The 23912-nt window shown below is 37.4% G+C and overlaps 1 protein-coding gene across 10 annotated transcripts in view; it reads left to right on the top strand.

Moving 5' to 3' along the window:
• PPFIA2 (PTPRF interacting protein alpha 2) overlaps window positions 1–23912 on the top strand; it is a 317732-nt gene that overhangs the window by 264186 nt on the left and 29634 nt on the right. For all 10 annotated transcript variants that reach the window (XM_065041448.1, XM_065041464.1, XM_065041457.1 and 7 more), the window contains 7 exons: window positions 4544–4679; window positions 5135–5355; window positions 8122–8359; window positions 11030–11059; window positions 11953–12083; window positions 12348–12502; window positions 16874–16967. In XM_065041448.1, coding sequence (XP_064897520.1) covers window positions 4544–4679; window positions 5135–5355; window positions 8122–8359; window positions 11030–11059; window positions 11953–12083; window positions 12348–12502; window positions 16874–16967 — 1005 coding nt within the window. The remainder of the gene's footprint in view (window positions 1–4543; window positions 4680–5134; window positions 5356–8121; window positions 8360–11029; window positions 11060–11952; window positions 12084–12347; window positions 12503–16873; window positions 16968–23912) is intronic.

Here is a 23912-nt window from a genome sequence, read left to right as displayed (position 1 = left end):
CCCTGGGCAGCCTGTTCCAGTGCTCTGTCACCCTCACTGAGAAGAAGTTTTTTCTCAAATTTAAGTGGAACCTCTTGTGTTCCAGCTTGATCCCATTACCCCTTGTCCTATCATTGTTTGCCACCGAGAAGAGCCTGGCTCCATCCTCATGGCACTCACCCTTTATATATTTATAAACATTAATGAGGTCCCCCCTTAGTCTCCTCTTCTCCAAACTAAAGAGACCCAGCTCCCTCAGCCTTTCTTCATAAGGGAGGTGCTCCACTCCCTTAATCATCTTCGTTGCCCTACGCTGGACCCTCTCCAGCAGTTCCCTGTCCTTCTGGAACTGAGGGGCCCAGAACTGGACACAATATTCCAGATGTGGTCTCACCAGGGTGGAGTAGAGGGGAAGGAGAACCTCTCTTGATCTACTAACCACCCCCCTTCTAATACACCCCAGGATGCCATTGGCCTTCCTGGCCACAAGGGCACAGTGCTGGCTCATGGTCATCCTGTTGTCCACCAGGACCCCCAGGTCCCTTTCCCCTACACTGCTCTCTAATATGTAATTTCCCAACCTATACTGGAACCTGGGGTTGTTCCTGCCCAGATGCAGGACTCTACACTTGCCCTTGTTAAATTGCATTAGGTTATTCCCCGCCCAACTCTCCAGCCTGTCCAGGTCCCGCTGGATGGCAGCACAGCCTTCTGGTGTGTCAGCCACTCCTCCCAGCTTAGTGTCATCAGCAAACTTGCTGATAGTACATTCAATTCCCTCGTCCAAATCTTTAATGAACATATTGAATAATATTGGCCCCAGTGCTGACCCCTGAGGCACTCCACTAGATACTGGTCTCCAACTAGACTCCGCACCATTGACTACCACTCTCTGGCTTCTCTCCTTTAAGCCAGTTTGCAACCCACCTCACTACTCTATTGTCTAGACCACACCTCCTCAACTTAGCTGTGAGGATGCTGTGGGAGACTGTGTCAAAGGCTTTACTGAAGTCAAGGTAGACCACATCCACCGCTCTGCCATCGTCCATCCACCTTGTTACATTCTCATAAAAGGCTATGAGGTTGGTCAAGCACGACTTACCCTTGGTAAAGCCATGCTGACTGCCCCTAATAACCCTCTTATCCTTGATATGCCTTGAGATGGCACCAAGGATAAGCTGTTCCATTACTTCCCCAGGGACAGAGGTGAGGCTGACTGGTCTATAATTACCCGGGTCCTCCTCCTTGCCCTTTTTGAAGACTGGAGTGACATTTGCTTTCCTCCAATCCTCGGGCACCTCTTCCGTTTCCCAAGACTTGGCAAAGATGATGGAGAGCGGTCCAGCAATGACTTCAGCCAGCTCCCTCAGCACCCGCGGATGCATCCCATCTGGACCCATGGATTTATGGATGTCCAGACTATTTAATTGCTCCCTAACCCAGTCCTCATCAACTAAAGCAAACTCCTCCATTGACCTGGCTTCATCTGGGGTCTCAGGGGTACAGGGCTCCCCAGGGCAGCCTCTGGCAGAGTAGACAGAGACAAAGAAGGCATTCAGTAATTCTGCCTTCTCTGTATCTTCTGCCACCAGGGCTCCCACCCCATTCATCAGGGGGCCTACATTGCCTCTGGTATTAGTTTTATCTTCTATGTATTTGAAAAAGTTCTTTTTGCTGTCCTTGACCCCTCCCGCCAGCTGTAATTCTAAGGAGGCCTTGGCTATCCTAGCTGCCTTCCTACATGCTCTAACAGCAGCCTTATATTCTTCCCAAGTGGCCAGCCCCTGCTTCCATGACCTGTAAACTCTCCTCTTCTGCTTGAGCATACGCAACAGATCCCTATTCAACCACGCAGGCCTCCTGGCTCCCTTCCTTGACTTCCTTCGTGTGGGGATGCTCTGATCCTGAGCATGGAAGAAACAATTTCTGAATGCAATCCAGCTGTCTTAGGCCCCTTTACCTTCAAGCAGTCTTGCCCATGGGATTTCCCCCAGCAATTGCTTGAAAAGGCCAAAGTTAGCCCTGCTAAAGTCCAGGGTTGCAATTCTACTTGCTATTCTGTTCCTGGGCAGGAACAACCCCGGGTTCCAGTATAAGTTGGGGAACACCCAGCTAGAGAGCAGTGTAGGGGAAAGGGACCTGGGGGTCCTGGTAGACAGCAGAATGACCATGAGCCAGCACTGTGCCCTTGTGGCTAAGAAGGCCAATGGCACCCTGGGGTGTATTAGAAGGGGGGTGGTTAGTAGGTCAAGAGAGGTTCTCCTTCCCCTCTACTCCGCCCCGGTGAGACCACATCTGGAATATTGTGTCCAGTTCTGGGCCCCTCAGTTCAAGAAGGACAGGGAACTGCTGGAGAGAGTCCAGCGCAGGGCAACAAAGATGATTGAGGGAGTGGAGCATCTCCCTTATGAGAAAAGGCTGAGGGAGCTGGGGCTCTTTAGTTTGGAGAAGAGGAGACTGAGGGGTGAACTCATTAATGTTTATAAATATGTAAAGCATGAGTGTCACGAGGATGCAGCCAGGCTCTTTTCTGTGACAACCAATGATAGGACAAGAAGCAATGGGTATAAACTGGAACACAGGAGGTTCCATTTAAATATGAGAAGAAACTTCTTCATAGTGAGGGTAACGGAACACTGTAACAGGCTGCCCAGGGAGGTTGTGGAGTCTCCTACTCTGGAGACATTCAAAACCCACATGGACACATTCCTGTGTAACCTCATCTAGGTGTTCCTGCTCCGGCAGGGGGATTGGACTAAATGATCTTTTGAGGTCCCTTCCAATCCCTGACATTCTGTGATTCTGTGAAAAGATTATTGACTGGTGCTGTAGATGGAGGGCTTAGGACATTTGTAGCCCAACTCTTGTCAAGTATTTTTGGTACAATGAAAAAAGTGAGTTTTAGAGAATTATTTAAAGTGTAAACTAATAATTTTTCTAATATTATGGATGTTCCTACTGGGAAGGATGTAAGCATAAGAGAAGATAAACTGATGAATTGTCAGAAAAGGCCGTTTATGACAACTGTATGTGCTGTGATACATGCTTTATCCAAAACCTAAAACCTAAATCATTTTTCAGTATCTGTGACATTTTTATATATCCAATTTTATTACTATAGCACATAGTCACATTTCGGAAATTCAGGTACCTCTTTTTATTTTTTTTTTTCTTACAGTATTTATTTTTTATAAAACAAACTGTATTAGTGCTTGATATCCTTCCATTATTCTTTTAGGATTGTCACAGGACTTATAACACCAGACAGTAATTATGTTACTTCATACTACTCTGTCAAAGTAGCTTGTAGTAGAGGCTTTCGCATTTATCATGATGTTTTCACATTTCCCGTTTATCAATATACTGGCATCACAGTTACCATGTTTTGTCTTTCACTTTTCCCTTTAATAAAAGTGATGTTTGAAATTTGAGACCAATTCTTAAGTCTACCAAGTATGAGTATGTTTTAATTCAAATTAAATTACTCTCAAGGAAAGATGGATCTCTATGTTTAGAATAAGACACATAACTAGTGCTCAGGAAAACAGTCACACAACCTGCAGTTTTCAGCATAGATATACCTGATTTTCTGACTTACATTGCCCATTTTGGAAAGCAGACGTTCTCTTACTTAGCTTATTTATGTCTAGAAATAAAGCCATCATTTTCTTGCAAAGTGAGGAAAGAACAAAACTTACTCCTATTTTGCTTCCCATAACTGATTATTAACATTGTTGTGAAGCCTTTAAGTTTTCTGTAGGTGACTGTAAGCAAATTTTAAAAAAGGAAACGTAAGTACAGCATTAAACTCTCTGTAAGCAAATTTTAAAAAAGGAAACGTAAGTACAGCATTAAACTCTTGTTTTATGCTCTTATAGGTAGGGAAATGTCAAATATTTTTAGGAGATGCTATAAACAGATACATATTTAGTTGTCTTATTAGTATAGTAGTTGTTACATTTCATTTTTCTACTATAAGCATGCTATTCATACATTTTTATGCGGAGATTGTTTATGTGTTAACTCTCAAAAGCATCATCAAATAAATATGAATCATTCATAACCGATGTTATATATTGCAGGGCAGTTTACTAGTATTTTCATAATGCAGAGCACATTTACAGTAGGAAACTAGTGTTATAGATATCCTCACATGTGAACATGCAACATGCTTGCAGTACCCTCAAGCATATTTATTCAGGAAATTAATGGAAGGAAAATATACAGGATAGTATGTGGAGTAGCGGCTGTGTTCATCATCTTGTCCTGTAATCTTGTTTTTTCGTATTGTAGTTTTGGACAATGAGTTTTACTATGCAAGTCCTTCATTTCGAAAAATCAAAGTGTTGGGTTTTTTTTAATTATTCTCTTCATTAATTTTCTCATTATTTCAAGTTTTCACTTATAAATTATATTTTGTGTCATGTTTTTGTCATTTATTCTGATACATAGCAATCTGTTTGTTTAAAAACTTATATCTGTGTTCCTAGACTGAAGGCCATTGGATTGTTGCTGTTATTATTACTATTACTCTCTCAGTTTACTCCCATGACTTTTTTTATAGGCCTCACCTTGACACATCAGCAGAGCTGAGGTATTCTGTGGGCTCACTGGTTGACAGCCAGTCTGATTATCGGTCAACTAAAGTCATAAGGCGACCTAGAAGGGGCCGGATGGGAGTACGCAGAGATGAACCAAAGGTTAATCCCAAGTTTCTTCTCATATATTCCCTGATAAGATAATGTATTTCAGGCTGTTAAACTTACAAAAAAAAAAAAACAAACAAACAAACAAACAAACAAAAAATACCACCAAGTAGCAGAGCAGGTTATTTTTCTATGCATACTTAGACAAGAGGACTGTTGTACTAAAACAAAGGCAGAAAAGGCTGAAGTTCAGACATCAAAGTTCAAGCATATTTGACTGTCTTTTCTGGGTATCTTTTTGTATAAATTTTCCTGATAATTAATTTTACACAGCATTAGAAATTATGTGAAAATACGTAATCTGCAGTAACACTTCAAATATTAAAGGAGCATTGATCGTTGAATATGTGTTCTTAAATGTTACTTGCTTTCCTTTTCCATTTTATAGAAGGTCAACCTCGTAGTTATATTCCATGGAATAAGTCATATACATCCTAATTCCTGCTCAGGTAAAATCACTTGGCGATCACGAGTGGAATAGGACTCAGCAGATTGGCGTTTTGAGCAGCCATCCATTTGAAAGCGACACTGAAATGTCCGACATCGATGATGATGACAGAGAAACACTTTTCAGCTCCATGGACCTCCTGTCCCCCAGCGGCCATTCTGATGCCCAAACTCTGGCCATGATGCTTCAGGAGCAGCTAGATGCAATCAATAAAGAAATCAGGTCAGTAGCCTGAACACTTGTGATTACAGCTTCAAGCTTCCTTTAGTTCATGAGTTCAGATATTGTTCGTAACAATTAGGAAACCACTTGTACATTTAAAATATTAATAATGTGTCCACTCTTCATGTGAGAGTATTGATTGTGTGAAGATAACAATGGCCTTTTCCATTTCCTAACCATAGAAATTTCTTTCAAAAAATGTTCCAAGCAAAGAACTCATGGTCAATTAAAGAGAAATACATTAGAGAAGGCTAGCACATGGCAGATTTGATATATCACTATTCATAGCCCTTCTTTCAAGGTCTTTTTCACTGTTCTGTGTGGCTCTTCTTACTCATTAATGACATCCTATAAAAAATGTTTTATTTCAGTGCTCTTCATGCTTTCTTCTGATAATTATTCCTGTGTTACATATCATATAAGCCACATTTTCTAAGACATAGTTTTGATTTTCTATGGAGGCATAGAATGTGATCTTTCATGCTCCAAGTTGGGCTATAATTCTTGAAAATAGGTGGTGAACTGAATGTATCTTAATAATTCCTATGCAAATTTAATGGAGTGATAGAGAATCCAATGTCATCTTTTAATTGAGTTTTATAAACTAAACTGTATCTTAGGCTTAAAGCATTCCTATGTGTTTTTCAGGACGAGTAACTTTTAAAAACTTCGTGTATGAAAAGCATCCTCTCGTTAATGTGTGTTTCTCTAGAAAGAGATGGAAGAGATTATTAAATACATTTGTGACTGTCTGGTAATACTATAGACAAAAATACTGGTTAGAAATACAATCAAAACCAGATTACCTTTTGCCACATCTCAGTCATTCTCTGAGCAAGATAACTTTAAAGAGAGAACCCTATTGGAATATATTGAATTTTAAGAACTTTTCTGTACACAGGGGAGACTTTTTGTTACACATCTACAGCTTTGCGTTGTCCCTACTCCCAGAATTTCTTCATTCAGACAGAAGTGCTGTGCTGTTTTCTAAAATATCTTTTTACAGCCATCAAGATGGAGAGACATAGAGGAATTTTGTTGTTGGGAAGGTAAATCTCCTCGAAACAGTGTATGTAAAATAGAGAACCTTATCTATATCTTCTCTTATTGCAAAGAATTCAGCACTATGGACCAATTCAGGAGGCTGTAGATACAACAAATACTTTTTTTAAAAAAATACTAGCATTTTGACAATTTAACAAGTAATTAGGTAATGCAGTAAAAGGTTTTCAAAAGAAATTGTACCTGCAGGTGACATAGGGGGATATTATTTGTGCCATCCTGAATCAGAACACTGTTTTACTTAACACAGGCTCTTGACTTGCATGTCAAGTATGTTTTGATCTCAAAAAGGAAGTGAGGGTGCATATTGTGTATAGCCATTTCTGCTGAAGGTCCACTGAGAGTAGTTTATTTCCCCTACTGCTAAGCTTATACTGAAGTATAGGCCTTCATTACCATTGTTATCATTATTAAAGAACCAGGTAACTAATTTTGTATTCATCTTTTAATGTGTTTCAGGGAAAATTATTCTACAAGCATAATCTTATAAATTCTTACCACATTTCACATTTTCTGGGGTTTTTTTTGTTTGTTTTATTTTCTTCACAAACACTGTAAAGATTTATCAAATTATTGGAGATATCAAATGAGCTAAAAATATGTTTTGGTTTAAATTTGGTTTATTATAGAAGGTGTTTCAGAATTTAGATTACTAAAATTAAAAAGACTTATTATTCCTTTTGTAAATATTATTTGCCTTCAAGTTCCTGCCATGCCTCATTTCAGAAAGAACTGTAAACACTTTATAGGAATTTTGAAATGGTTGTTAGAGAAGAAGATTTATCACAGCACAGGAATTTGCAGATTTATATTTTCAATGTATTGTGGTTTCACTTATTGTACTTGCTTCACGTCACTCATAAAAGCCTGGTTCACAGTTTCAGCCTCCCCAAACTTCATATGCTCTGATTTGACCTTGATCCTTCGTGCTTTTTCCTCATCTTCACAGAAAAAAAAAAAAAAAAAACAAAACAACACTCTTTTTAGCACAAGTATATGGACAAAGGACCTCTAAACAAATGTTTTATTTTAAACATATTTTTCCGTTCAACTGCAATCACAATTAAAACTGAAACTAAAGAGCCCAGTGGAAGAATCCTATTGAGGCTCTATATACTTAAGAAACATATTTGTTGCCAACAAGAGAGCTGTTTTAATGAAATACACTTAAAACCACAATGCTTTAGAAACAACTGTCGTTTTTTCATCAGTTTGCAGGGATGAAACGGGTAAAAAACGGGTTTTGCATGATCTCTTGTTTTATTAATATGGATTATCTTAGCAATTCCCTACTTAAAGGCCCATTTTCATTTGGCTTTAAATTTGTATTCATGCTTTAGCAACAGAAAATCAGATGAAGCCAACTTAAGACTGGAATTAGTTTCCTATGGTAAATCGGATTGTTAACTCCCCCTCCCCTGGACTGTCTCCTTTGTAAAGGAACCAATCTTCCTGAGATGTCATATGGCAAGTCATGTTGTGGGGCAGATTCTTCAAATAGTTTTTGAGGACAGAGGAATTAAGAAAAATAATTTTGTAATTCTGGTGATTAAGAAATACACTTTTCGGTATTATTTTTGAGTTGATCTACAATATTCATCTTTGTTTCCTTTTACTTCCAAATCTCATTTGACATGAGACATTTTTTAGCTTTGCTTTCAGAGTATGCAGAGACAAATAAACAGCGTTCCTTTATTTAATAAGGTTAATCCAAGAAGAGAAAGAGTCGACAGAACTGCGTGCCGAAGAGATAGAGAACAGAGTGGCCAGCGTGAGTCTGGAAGGCTTAAATCTGGCCAGAGTCCACCAAGGTACCTCCATTACTGGCTCAGTGACAGCATCGTCACTTGCAAGCTCGTCTCCTCCCAGCGGACACTCAACTCCTAAACTCACCCCTCGCAGTCCAGCCAGGGAGATGGACAGAATGGGGGTTATGACGCTGGTAAGAAACTTTGTAATGCGAGTTTTAGGTGAGATCTTTCTAGTATTAAATACTTTGTCTTTTCACTGTATGAATGGCTCATCTCTCTAATTCTTTACTCACCTCTTCATCAAACATACAGATAGCAAATTCCCTAGAATATGGATGTTTGGGCAGTTTTGGGTTTTGTTATTGTGTTTTTGAGTATTCCATAATTTGCCAGGGGCATAGTTGTCTGAGGATCAAAGACCTTCAGCACACGGGCTGAATTAGTGAGAAACAGAACTGATCACTGGAATTATTGTAATGAATTGATATGTAAAAAATGTTTACTAATGAAAAGCTCTGAAGTAGTACAGCTATTACACAGTAGTATGTGGAACTATTGCTGAGTTTATACCTTCATGAAATATCTAGAAGACTTTAAAACCTTCTACTGCATCATATAATAGATGATCGTTTGGATATACTTCTATGTTTGGTATATGCCTTTATACTTGCAACATTTTGTATCTATACTTTATGACAGTATATCAAGCACTTGAAATAAGTGCTTTGTTTTCCAATAATCCATTAAATTAATATATTTCAACATTGAAAGTGACACATATAAATAGATATAACACCATCGAATTATCATGCAAAGCATTTCTAACACTGCTGTACCTTTGAAAATAGACTCTGAAATGTCTGGTTTGATGTGAAAAGGAATTTGCAAAGAAAATTATTTTGGTCCTAGACAAAAGAAACAGTGCAACAGTTAAGTAAGTGAAAACAGTATGTGTTAACGTATTCAAGATGTACAATTCTGATACTGCTAAGAGTGCAGATGCAGGGTGCAGTGTTCAGTGTGGGCTACAAACCAGTTTGGAGCCTGGGTGAATTCATCCCTTTAAGCACTAGGAGAGAATCAATGCAGCCCTCTCTGCTGATCTGTATCTACAGGTAGGAGAATAGGATATGTGCAACCTCATTGTTTTATTTGCTGTTTACCTGATAATCTGAATGACAGCAATGTCCCCTTGTGGTCCATTCCTGGGAAGCAGCAGCACTGGTTCCCTGTGGAGCCTTCCAGCAGAGGGGAAATGAGCCTTGATCTCAATCAGAAAGCAGAAATTCATTCTTCTAGCTGAGAAGGTTGCTAAGAACAGCTGGGAATGGAGCCTAGGCATTCTGCTCAGCTGAGAGTGGGGACTTTGTCTAGCATCATCTAGCGGAGTACCCTCTTTTCCTGGGAACTGATAACTACTTGTATCCACCTCTACCCCTCCCAGTTCAGGATGGTGTTTGCTGCCTTCTTGGGAACTAAAGTGGTTTGTTATTGCAAGAGGAGGTCAGGGCTGGCAGTTGTGCCAGACTGTGGCAATGATTCCTTGCTGCCTCCAGTTCCCACTGCTGAACAGCAGAAATGAAGATGTTGACGGCACAGACTGTCGCAGAGGAGCTGGATGCACAGGCTGCCATGGTGCCACCCACTTCACCAAAGCAGCACCTTCCCAAATATGCAGTTTGGCTCCATTTCACCAACTGTTTAAACTGCAAATAAATGGCAATGGTTAAACTGACCTTCCAGCACATACCTGCACTGCCTGGTTGCCTTGATTTGGACACAAGTAGCTTTGGATCCATAGTTTCATCAGATTCAAATACAAAATGACAGCAAAGCCTCTTCACTTCAGGTTGACATGGCCTCACTGACATCCAGTGATAGCTGTGCTATAGCTCAGATGGATGTGTCTGTCTGAGTTGCAGTTGAACTCTTTGACTTATCCTAAGCCGTAGAGGTGACACCCCACTGTGTCCTCAGCAGCGCAGCCCACAGCTTTGCTCACCCTCACTAGAAAACATATCAGCCACTTCATGACACGCCTGCCCTGCAGTTTCAGCAGTAGTTGAATGTCTCCTTAGTGGCTGGTGACAGATGCAGCAGGCTATCAGTTTGGAAGAGCTCCGTAGAGGTCTATTCTCTAGAGACCAAATTGCCAAATGATCCTGGAGGAGCAGGACTGCATGAGTATCCATGGCACAGGTCCAGGTAGTAAAGAAATTCTGCAGAGTTTCTTCAGCTTTGCTTGAATGCATGAGACATCTACCAAAGATAAAAATGAAAAGAGGGTTGAACAAGACACATTCTAGCAGCCTTCTTCTGCCAAATAGTGCTGCATTACAGAAGATGGGTGAATTTGTATCCATTGACTGAAAATGCCTATCATTTCCCATTGTCATGGGATAACTGAAAAGAATTACCCCTTTTTCAGACATGTCATTTGTTAGTGATATTTTGTCTTTATACTTGGTGAGACACTGATGTGTTTGTAATATTAGATAAAACTTAAGAAAACAAACTCTGGGTGTAGGGTAGTGAAAGATTTATGTGAAAACTCAAAAAATGACAAGTACTACTGTAAGCTTGCAATTTCCTTTTCTTTTCTAAGGTTGTGAGAATGAAGGAGATGGTAACCTTATAAAAAAACAAAACTGCTTTCCCAGAATGTCATGTTTGTCAGGGGTTATCTTATGTTGTGACACCAAGTGTATGATTAGTATATAATATGGTATTATTAAGTTCATGAAATCTCTGCTTCCCACTTCTGAATGTGAGAATAACTAATATGTGGTATTTTGTTATTTTCAGATAAAATTTATTAATCATTCTTTCTTTGTTGTTGTTGCATTTGTTACCAATCTAAGCCAAGCGACCTAAGGAAACATCGGAGAAAGGTATGATACTGTTGTGGTTTTGTGTTTGTTTTTTTTTTTAAGTTTGGGAGAGCACATTTATCATATTCCTCTGCTATTCAGATCACTGGGTTCCTTGTCAGCCACTGCATCTCCTCTGCTCCTTTTCATGAACATAATGATTTTACTCCTGCCTGGAAAATCTTGCAAAGGTCACGGACGAGCCACAGAATCAAGGCCCACCAGGAATATCTGCGAGTAGTAGCCTCTGAAGCACAAAAAATAAAGGAAAAAAAAAATTTTGGACACAAAAGGGTTACCTTCCAATGTATTTTGGCCATTCTTGTTGGTGGAGAAACCATAGTCAGACTCCTCAAAATCTTCTGGGGCAACATAAACTTATTCAGAGAAATGGCACTGAATATGGCATTTATCTTTACACGAGAGGAGAAATTTAAGATAAATTATTACATGCTGTGACAAAAGTCTGGTTTGTTCATGCTTATTTTCAAGCATTCTGACCATTCTGTTAACAAGCTATAGAGAGAATGGTCCTGTTTATTTCTGTATTTACCTTCTCCCTTACTTCCCTAAGAAACTTTGTTTACATGAATAATCCTCCTCTAATGCAAGAGGCATGGTCATGTATAAGGTTGTTTTCATGTTTAGACCTTTACTGGATCAACCTGTTTGTTATAAAAACAATTAATTTCCTCTCCAAATGTCATTTCTCTTCTTTCAAATACATACTTGGCACACTTAGGCACTTGGTCTTTCCCTATAGCGTATTTAAAAAGTAAGAATCTTTACAATTTGGTCAAAAAATTGCACTTGAATCCATATATGCTTCAGTTCACTTGACAATTTCATGCAGCAGATGTTGAAACTTTCTTGAAAAACTCATCTGCTCTCAATGGAGTCTCTCTCTCCCCCAGATTGCAGTAGTCGAAGAAGATGGGCGTGAAGATAAAGCCACAATCAAATGTGAAACTTCTCCCCCTCCAACACCCAGAGCTATCAGAATGACTCATACCCTACCTTCTTCATACCACAATGATGCCAGAAGGTAAGATGATGGTAACTTGAATTGGTACTTCAGTGGTTTACCTTGTATTATTATTTTCAAATCTTGTTGTTTAACTATTCCAAAATAACCTGATTTCTTCATGTTTCTAAATCATTTAAGGAAGAAGATGTGATTATGTCACTTGTGGGGATATTATTACCAATATTATCAATTAGTTTGTTTACAGAGCTGCTCAGGAGAAAATAAAATATTACCTGCAAATTTTGATGTTGACTTTTCCATGTCTTTATTGCTGTTTTGTAGTAGTTTGCCTGCTTCACTGGAGCCAGAAAACATTGGTCTTGGCAGTGTCAATAGCAGCCAGGACTCCCTGCACAAAGCTCCCAAGAAGAAAGGAATCAAGTCTTCAATAGGACGTTTGTTCGGTAAAAAAGAGAAGGCTCGACTTGGACAGCTCAGTAAGGAATTAGTGGTAACAAGCCAAGATGACCATTTCACAGTCATTTTTCCATTTTTAATTTAGCTTCTTTTCAGTTTTCCAATTTGCTTATTTTTGTCTTTAGTCTGACAGAACCTTCCTATTAAACTTCATTGCTATCACCAATTATATTTGTCAGGAGTTTGCTATGACTATAATGCAAATGAAAAGAGACTTCTGGCACAAATTACTAGAGTCATCCTCTTCATTGAAACTACTGCTTCTATAATCTCTTGAATTAGGGTAAAAGTGCTAACAGTGTACTCTCAACCAAACTAAAGAGGAAGTGAGAAAATAGTAAGTAATAAACCACTATAATGGGTGTAACTATGTGATACGGAAGATCCTTGCAAGTAAGCGTAGTTGCTTTGCAGTAAAGGCTCGTAGCCTTAGCTGCCATCTCTGTTGCTAGGCTATCTGATTTAGCTATATTAACAATAGCATATATACACATGCCAATGCAAGAATGAAATTGGTATAGATGTGTCAGTAAAAGAGAAATACTAGCTCTTTCCTAGTCACAAAGATGTCGCATAGTACGAATTTGTGAGGCACTAAATTTTTACTTCCTTGTACACCACATAGCCCCTGTAAAGGAATTTTCAAAGTTTGCAGTAACTGTAAATGCTTAAGCAATATGTAAGCCTGAAATTAAAAAGCTCAATTCATATTAAAACATGTCCTTATGACAGCTAACAAACCCATGACCGTAAAGAATAAAGTAATATTAAGGTAAAAGTATCAGAGTAAAATCAAGTAACTGAGCATTCTCCATTTATACTCCAACATTTCTCCCTACTGCCTGTGAGAACCTTGTGTTCTTAAATTGTGATTTGATTTTTTTTTTTTTTAAATTCCCTTTTTTCTCACTATGGGAAGAATGAACTGCTTTATTGAATCTTTTTCATAGTGCAATGTATTTCAGAATCTATTAAATTAGTCTCTCAAATACACCTGCATGTCACCATCTGCAGGGATGGAGAGTTCTATAACTTTAGACTGCATTATTAATTCACATTTACATTCCATAAAACCAGTTTTATTGATACTGATGGATTATGCAGAATAATCTATGATTTCACAGTAACTCAGGAACATAGAGGACAAAGATGTAATAAATATGTTGGTCTTCTCTGCAGTTCCTTACAATGTGGAACACAAGTAAAATAACTGCAAAAAATGTCTCAGGAGCAATGTAATCTGGCAATAGATTAATTTCTTAATAATACCCACATGATTAATAATTGGATAGAGCCTATTTGTAATTCTCAACACTAGGACATGAAATTGCAAAGATATGTTAGTGAAGATTTGCAATTAAATGAAATTTTTGTAACTTCAATCTTTTAGCTCAACAGCAAAGACATCAATATAATGCAGATTTTAGTTAAGCAAACTAGGTTTATAAGCATGTATGAAATTAACAGAAGGACTGCTAACTGACCAAGAAGTATGGGCAAAATATTTTTAGAAATTGAAATGACATTGAGCAGCTGACTTGTAGAGTAGGTTTTCATATCTTAATTTTTAAGATACCAAAAAAGGGGGAAAAAAATGGAGTGGCAATTTTGATTCAATGGCAGTACTTTAAAGAAAAACAAAATTTAAAAAATAGCCATCATGGTAGTACTTAAAACAATTCCATGATGGGTACACCATCTGTGCAGCTATATGATTAATAGATCTATTTATAGTAAGATACTATAACACAGAAATCTAGATAGTAAGTCCTATGATCACTGCACTGCAGTATATTTCTATGGTTTTCATAACCTAAATTTGTAATGCAAAACCTATAAAAGAATCTTATTTATTTCCTTGCTTAAATGAAACACTCTAATTTGCTATTGATACATAATACTTATATTTTTGAATATGCAAAATATCTTTTCTTCAATAGTACGTCAAATACTGAAGAGGTAATAAATGTAATTTTGAGCATCAGAAACATTAATTTGTTTTCTTAAACTCATATTTGCATATGCACACAGTTATGCTTAAAGGATCACTTTAAAACTTCATGTCAATGCAAAGGGTATTAGAGACACCAGTGACATCATACATTGTAAGTACACGTAACACTTCTGTAACTCAATCTATATCTCTAAAATCACATGCAGTATATACTCTTATTTAAGAAGCAACATTGGAACCTCCAGAGTTTTATCACTAACTTCAACAGACCCAGGCTGTCACGCAAAAGATTTCCTTGTTCTACATTCCCTGCAAAACTCTGAAATTATTAGTTTTCAACTACTAAAATTGCCACAGTTTTGTTATCTTATAATTTGCTACTTTTACATCTCTGCTAAACCATTTGCATTATTGTTCAAAGGTAAATTCATGACTTGGGAGATATTTCTTTGATTCAAGATTTCTAGATTATTCAAGATTTCTTTTAGTTATTAGAGAGAGGAAAAATGAATGTTACAGGGAGCATGAGCACCTTTTCTTTTGTTTATTTATTTATTTGCTTGATTTTAATTTATCCAGTCTTCTCTCACTTGCAGAATACAAGACTAGACACTTACGTTTTCTTCCCATGTTACATTTTAAATTTTCTAGTCCCTAAACCAAACAATACAATATAGGGATTTTTAGCCCTGCACAGGCAAGTTGATCTCTGTGGTGTTTGCAAAGGTCAGTGTGTTAGCAAACATTTATTGTGGCCATCTATGTGCTTAAAATCCTGACACACACAATCGCTGCATCCAGTAAAATGTACCCTGGGTTCTTCAAAGGGTCAGATGTGTTTGTTTTATGGTGAAGTCCATTACACCAGGAATACTTTCCAATCTGTGATAAACCCTCATTCCACTGCACTCGTACCATCTCTAACATGCTGCAAGCTGCTCTCTCAGAAAGGTGTGATACATTGATACAGCAGTTTGCTAAATTAAAAACTTACTCCAGAGTCAGCAAGAAACATTTCCTGAAATCTCCTGTTAAACTTTGAAAAAGTAACGCAAAGCACGGGGTCATGTTCTTTGCATTGTGGTTAGAGGCATCATTCTCATCATGAGACATGCAGAAGTAGTGTCCTCTAACAATGAAAAGATCTGTCTAGACAAGCAGGAGTGTTAAATCTACACCTGCTTTGAAAGGTCAGCTTAAAACCAGGCTTTTCTAAGTTAATATCACGAACATGATAGAGCAGTAGGTTTTGTTCTCACTTGATTGAGGTGCACGTATATTTGACTTGTAAAAACCTGCGATGCTATTTCACTATACAAAATTTAAGCATTATTTTGTGGCTAAAATCAATGAATCAGAATAGAAATCTTTTCATTAATTCTATGCTTTCTTAATTATGCCAGTGTCCACTCTACAATTGCATACTATCGGTTAGCTGAGAAATAAGAAATTGCCATTGCCAAATGGAGTCAAGCACCAGCATTTACTGTGCTGTTGTCTTCCTTCTTGTGCCAGTTACCTTCTGAATAGCAGGACAAGAGGAAAGCAGCCTTCAAAGAAGTGCTGCAGCCCTTCTGTCCACACACATACATGTGCAAATGGGAGGACAGCATGGAGCCAGAGGCAGGAGACTGTACAGGTCTCTTCTTCCGTCCTTCCTTCCTCTGAGCAGGTCTCTTCTTCCTTCAATCCAGTCAATGTTAAAAAATCAGAACATCTTTCCACTTCTGCACCAGGAAAGTCACATTAGTGGACATATTGTGTGATCACCATGGATCATACAATACCAGTTGTGTCCTTAATTTTTAATACCATTTTATTTTCATCTACACTTCCTTGCTTACTGGAAGCTTCTGTTGTCACTCTGTGGAAGTTATTCAAGTTCCCATCACTCTGACAGGAATTAGGTGTCTTTGAGACACCTCCAGAGAGACATGGGAAGCTTTTTACTTCTCTGGTGGATTCTTCATCACCTTTGGCTTGGATGTTCTAAGGGATAACTACATCAAAGACTCTAAGACTCTTTATGAGAGCAAAATGAAGTCAAAACAGTTCTTTACAGACCTTTTTGTTTGTACATTTGCCAACTAAGATTAAAAAATGGTGAGGGTGTTGCTTACTTAGAACCATGAGATTGAACATTAGGAGGCAAAAAAAAAATGGGCACCATGGTGCTTTTCTCATATATTTCTGTTAAACAAAAGGAGAAGGAAACAGTTTTTCCCTCTACTTCTACTCCTTTCCATGTAGCAAACACTTGCCAGAATTTACTTCTGTGTGTGATAGATGTTCTCCATAAACACCAGATGTCATGGCTTAAGGAAACAAACATAGATGATGGTGGTGGGTGGGACGGTGATTGAAGGGTTGAGGAGGGGAGTAACTGGGAAAGAGCTATGGGAAAATATGGTTGGGTTTGTTTTGTTATGTTTTCCAGGAGGTTACATGGAAACAGAGGCAGCAGCTCAGGAATCCCTGGGATTAGGCAAACTTGGAACCCAAGCAGAAAAGGACCGAAGACTAAAGAAAAAGTTAGTACCTTTTTTCATGTGACTTCCATTGGCTCAAACTTGATTCAAATGTCAGTTCTTGTGTTGGTTTTATGCAGACATGTCATGAGAAGCAAGACTATCTACAGTGGCAGTTTACCACTTATCACGGTTTTTCCAATATAAAAGTTTTTAAAGCTGCATATAAAGCACAGGGAAAATATTTAGGGTCTGACAATTGTACAGTGTTGTTTCATTTGTGAAATAAGTTGTTTATGACAAAGATATATTTTCTGTTTCACATTGTCATTAATTCCGTGCCTTTTGCCATCCGTGCCTTTTGCCTTCCATGCAATTCTAAGAAAATATGCAGGCATTTAATGACTCACTGCACAGATTTTTGAGAAGGGAAAACAAAGATTTTTTTTTTGCATTATCTATTGAACACATGATTACTTTTGTCTATACAGGTCAAAGGCTCCCCATAAACCCTAGCAGCTTCACTTTGTTTTTGTCTGTCACCAAATGGCAACCTCGTTTTTTGGTTCATTTAGACTATATCACAATTTAATGCTGTCTTTGATGCACCTCCTTGTAAAACCAGTACACTGACTCATAGCAGCTGCCAGGAGCTAAGGAGAACCCTTAAAATAAAGCTACAAACACAAAAGAAAACTCTTGGCAGCATCACAGTTCCAGTGTAATTAGAGGGTGTCAGAGAAAAAAGATAGTATTTAAAAATGATTTTGCAAATGCATTCTGTAAACAAACAGGTTTATTTTTCATGCATAACCATTAACTTTAGTGCTATTATTTGGATTCTGAAAGCCTTGTTTTTAAAATTTGCAGTTTTCAGGTTTAAGTCTTTTAATGTTCCTTTGTAAAGTTTCAAGAGAATTTGCAATTCTAATTCAAAGAATCTAGGGATAATGTCTCAGCTTCTCTTTATATGAAAAATATTTTTAATTACTACTTTCATATCCAGCTCACGATGAAAGATAATTTTACATGTACACATCTATGCAATGTATAAATGTAAGTGTTCCTTTTAAATCAGCCTCAATTTAGCAATTAGAGATAGAGAAGCAGTCATCATGCTAGCCAAGAGAGAAGAAATGTTTTAAATTCATTTAAGAAACTCACAATATCAGCCACAGGCATATTGCAGTTGATGAGTCTTGTCCCTGCATTACCTATCTATAAATTTAGTCACTCATTAGTCATTTAGAAAAATATGGATGTTAAAAGTATATTACTATGCTTTTTTACTACATCTAGGAAGTACATTGAGACCATCATTACCATTCATAATTAATATCATTGAATTTTCAGCAGCCCTCTTTTTTGCAGTCCCTGTTTATCTTCCAGCTCTGTGGACTGAAGGTACCACAGTATTGAAATCACTTTGAAGGGATGAATGTGTTCTTTCTGATATGATAGTTCTTTAAACTTCATACAGTAACATAGCACTTGACACATACTACTGTACACATGACATGACTATTTCATATACGAGAGTGCCTACCAAGTTGGGGTCTGAAAATAGTAGGTGTATAGGTAATCTGTTATTAGACTTCTGTCTAATCTCACACAATTAAACTTTTCCATGCCTTCTGCTTCTCAAGTCTTTCCTTTTTTTTTTCTCCTGTGTCTGTCTGCCCTCGGTTCTTTATAGATTAGATATAATCAAAATGTTCTCTGCTGGAAGGAAATAAGTCTTTCTCTCGTGACTATGACTATTCATCTGGTCTGAACTATTTAGTATTTATCCTAAGTATATGTTATATGCCAATGTCATGAAGATTTTTTATTTTTTCCCCGTTCCTTTAGCTTTGTCTGTCTTCAAAGCTTCTCGTTTTGCCATCCTTACAACTGCTTCTAAGATTTCTCTTAATTTACTGTCAGAGAAAGGTTAACCTACATTGCTAGTTTATATGTTTTGTATAGTTGCAGAGGAACTGTAATACGGGGAAAAGGTAGCATTTTGCATTAGAAATAATTCAGTAGAATCTCACTTACATGATAGTCATTAGGGTGCTGAGCTATCAATAAGGTACACTAGAAAGTTTCCGTTGTTAAAAATGCAGTCAGGCATTTACATGCTTTACCTTGGAAAGTATTAAGTTGAAACAGTCCAGAAAGTAATTTAAATACAAAGTTTGTCTCAGTAGGTCAGGTCCTTTTTGCTGATACTTAAAAACACATAAATCCCCCTGGAAGTAGAGCCTTGAAATACATAATCTAGATGCAAGATCTGGGTAGCACAAATGAGAATATGATGCTGTGTAACATAAAGAATGATAGCAATGTGCATAAGGTCTTTATAAGAGATAATAAGAGAATTCTGTGAATCATTTGCTATCTTGTGATGTAGCAGTAAGATTTAAGTCCAACCATTCGATTCCTTTGTATTGCTAAACAAAACTGCCCTACAAACCCTGCGAAGAAGCGAGCCCAGTTGCTGCAACAGAGAGAGCAGAGCACTTCCCCTTGTAAGGATTTCTAGGGCTAGTTTAGGTTAGGACATAAAACTCAAAGAGCACCAGATCCACCAAAAGGACAATTAAAGGATAGGCTAAAGCAGGGAAAAACTCCTTTGTATTTCATTTCAGGTCTGGGAGAGCTTTACTTATGCTGGCTTTGTCCTTTCCTTAAAAAACAAACAGTGATCTTAAGCCAATTCTCTTCTCTGTAAGACAGGAATAATACCACATGCTGAACTGGTTTTTCTCTCTTACACGTTAAGTCCAGTGAAATTACTTTCAACCCAGTTAAAAGCTCAGCAAACTTCTCTTTCAGTTCAATGGTAATGCTCGTGCAGGAAAGCAAGGATTCTTCCCTTGGCATGAAACCAGAGGTCTGATTCATCGCTGTGATCAACACCTGAGTACTGTGAGCAGTATTCATGACCTTCACCAGAGTTTGCAGTTAGCTTTGAGCCAGTAAATTAAAAATAGATAAAAGTTTTATAAAATGATTCCTATTAAAATGTTATCCATAGTATTTTTTTTTTTTCAGTTGAATTAACCTCTTAAGTGAAAAATACCTCAAAATCCTAAATTTCTAATTTTACTTTTTTGAATGTATTCAAATTCATCAGCAATTCAGCAAGGATGCCCCTACCCCAGGGATGTAGCAGCACCGTGTTTCCAATCACCAGCTGCTGCAGCCTGTAGGTACTAATGGTCTCCCTGGTGTGCTGGCCACCTGCACCGCGAGCAGCAAACACGTGCATTGACCGGGCTCTGGCCTCGTGGAGTGCAACACTGCAGCCTTTTATACTATTTTAGTGTGATTTACATGCGTAGAATAGATTACTGAATGACATATTTCACTCTGAAAAGTTTCCTGAGAGAATAAGATAATTCTGGAGACCAATTCTCTCTCTGGTGATTATAGTGTCGTTAACCTAAATTTCAAAGTTTTCCTGCTTCTTGCTCAGAAGATACTATTCAAATGTAAAATTTATTTCAGTTTCAATTGACTACTTAGGCATCGTTAAAATGTAATTAACAGTTTGTCTCAATGATATGCCAGACATTTATAAACCTCCAACGAGTATTCATCCAACATTTGGTTATTACAGTAGATTTATTAGGAATAAGTCCTTCTCCTAAGGCATCAAAGAAAAATTAAGAAAGCTGTGTAGAATTTTTTAATTAGGCACCATCTCATTCCTAGAATCATCCAAAAATATGAACTTAAGTTGTCTGAACCATCCATAGGTGTTTACTCTCAGACATTAAATACATGGCAGCTCTAGTTAAGTCTTACCATTTGTAAATTGAGCATGCAGTCCTAGAAAGCAAACAAACTAAAAGAATATCAGGGGTATTTGAAGTGTTTAGGGTATTATTGTCTTGTTTGGTGAAAATAAATTGTGTTGAGATGTGGCAAAGAATAATGCACCTTAAACTTCATTTGAATTTTATATTTTACTTCTGTTGTTATATGCAACATATAACTGTTAATGTTTTATATATAATGTCTTTTACCTTTAGCCTGTTTGCCTACTGAGTAACTTCTCCAAAAAAACACAAAAGCATTCATAGTGCTGATGCCTTTTATGTCACCGTTACCTTCATTTGAGTTCCATAGTGAATCAAATGATTTGCAGTAATCTAAATCATAAATGTTATTTGGCTAAGGTATACTCTTCAGAAGACACCCGTCACTGAAATTAAGAATGGAGCTTTTCTCTTAGTATTTTTCTTAGTAGTGAGTGATCAGTCTACCTGTGAAAAATGGCCGCCTAATTTCCATTTCTGAATTTTGTAGTCAACAGCTCCAGCTACCATTTATCAGCAACTATGTATTCACTATCCCAGCTGTTTGTAACATCCTCATTGCACCAAATATGAGTGTGCACAATAGCTCAGTTGTGCTATTCATTCAGGGCTGCCCTGATAGTCTGAGCTGGGACCAAGCACAGGACGTTTCAGGTCAATCCAGTTCCTGTCACAACTCAGAGAGCTTCATGGAGGATTTGGATGCGGGCATAGTGTCCTCTGTGACAGCAGAAGTTGATCAGCGTGTGTCCCACAAGATAATTTATGCCTTGGAAAGAGAGTAGATAACACCCTACCTGAAATCAAATAATCTGTATCCCATTTAAAAAATGCATATCTACATGGGCTTCATCTCAGGCAGAAAATTAATAAGGTACTTAAAAGAAGCTGAGTAAATATTTTACTGTCCTTTGCACTAAAACTCATAGGATGAGTTCTTTATAAATGTTTTCTTTAACAAGGAACTCAGCCAAACTTGAATTATTTTCAACAAATAGAGGCATAGTGCTATAACTTTTCTAGTGAATATCAGTTTTATTTTCTTTGTCTACAGTTTTGCTCAGGAGTGATGTCAAATTGTCCTTACCCAAAAGCCTCACTGGTGGCAAATGAACATTTAGGTAGCAGTGCAGCTCTAAAGGATCTGCTTTTGTCTTTCAAACCACAGCATAGTTCTGAATGCCAGTGATATACAACCTTTTCAAATGTAATGGTTAATTTGATCTGAAACAATATTCAATGGAACAGCAAATGAGTATCTGCCTGAAGAAAGGAGCAGGCTGAAGAAAGGCAAGACATATATTTCTTCTGTCTTGCATAAAAGTATGTAATGATTGGTCATAATCACTGGTATTTCACAGGATGTTTTATTTCATCCTGTACAAGGCACCAACATAAGTTTTGAGAGAGATTGAAGTGCTACTTAGTCCTAGATTGCCACACAGAGTTGGATCTGACCTTACACATCTTGCTGGGACAGTTTGAAATTGGTCTATGCCATCACTTCCCCAGAAATTACCTTCATGAATGAAACTTTACATGCAAGTCAGCTAGCCTGGATCATACTGACAGGATTCCAGCCCAGAAGCTGATAAATTCCCCAGTTTATTAATATGAGTGTCAGAATAACAATCATTACTTACATCATGGCCAATAAAATAAGTGCACTGTCATAATACTGTCAGTCCTGGTCATCTGGCGATGTTCAGATGAGTCAAGAGCAGAGCTTTCAGCTTCACTATTTCCTCCTATTTTGTTTTATTTGACTCTGGACAAGAATTTATTAATTATGCATTTCCAGAACAAGCGTAAGATGTGAGTTTTATATTTGCCAAGGAAAACCAAAGTAAAGCAATTATTTTCTATGAACCCATTTTGGGGAGATTTACTCCATAGGTACAGGTTTTTGTTTGCAAGCTATAACCTCCTGCCTTCAAGTGGATTGCAGAAAAGCTTTGATATGCCAGGCCACATGCATAGGCTTATGTGCATGAATAAAATCTTGTAAAATCAAGACTTAAGTAGCTCTCATATATAAAATTATGGTGTAAAAATAAATTCTTAGTATTCATATGCTTATAGTTAACCTTGCAAAGAAAATTACAATTCTGTTGAGTCTCACCTGACTACAGTGATGTGCATATTAAACAGCAGTAACTTCCATATGAACAGAAGAGCATGTGGTAGTAATTGACTCTTCTTCCTTTCTACATAGAAAAAAAAATATAAATGTTGATAAAATCCTTCAATAATTTATTGGTGAAGGGGCATAATTTGTTTATGTCCTTCAAAAACTGGGAGATGATAAAGAGAAGCCAGAGAAAATAGGCTTCATGTTTTTGTAATCCACATTTAAATAAAATCAGTAAAAGAAAACAGAATTCTGGGGTTTAGATTTTCCTGTAGAAAATGAAAGTTTTAGATCGCTGTCAACAAACTACTTGAAAAAGTGTCTAGGTAGACCTTTTTGTGGAATAACAGTTTGAAATTGCTTTTGAATCCACACAATGCCCCTTTAATTAGGTTTTATGTGTGCAACTGCAATTAGAATTTGACATAGTGTATTTATGACTACAAATCATCTCTATCCTCTGCAATATGGAAATAGCTGTTTTTAATGATTTTTGTAATTGCACACATTTTGAAAAAATTAATCCAATTGGATTAATTAAGGTATTTTTCTGTGCCATCCATCTAATGTTCCTGTATACTTAATGGTTATTAAACATCATTATAACCTAAACGTACATGACTTTTTTTTTTTTCAGTAGCTCTTAAGAATATGATGCCTTTTTTCCCCAATCTTTAGTTTACAGAATCTTTAAGAAAACTCATGCTTTGCATTTTATTTCCTCCCTTCCTACCTCATATATGAGAAACTACCTGATGTTGTTAGTAGCTTTCAAACTGACCTGTAGATCTTCCCCCTTTTCTAGCAAACAATATTGTGTTCAGTAACTTTTATTTTCTGTTTTCTTGTTCCAGTGGAGGAAGGAGAGTTATTCAGTGTTCTGTTATGCAGTTTAGAATTGTCAGCTGTGTCCAACATGGTTTTCTCTTGGCTAGATCAGTGTCTAATCTTTGAGACACACATGAAAATGAATTTTCTTTTTAAATTTAATTCCTTTAACAAACATTTTTAACACTTACTGGAAGACCTTTTCAAATTGTTAGTCAGTCGAAGCTTTTGCAGTGTTAA

The sequence above is a fragment of the Columba livia genome, chromosome 1 (assembly GCF_036013475.1).
Source record: "Columba livia isolate bColLiv1 breed racing homer chromosome 1, bColLiv1.pat.W.v2, whole genome shotgun sequence".
NCBI classification, from domain to species: domain Eukaryota; kingdom Metazoa; phylum Chordata; class Aves; order Columbiformes; family Columbidae; genus Columba; species Columba livia.
Note: the sequence above shows the minus strand (reverse complement) of the source record. Positions and strands in the feature narration are given on the sequence as shown.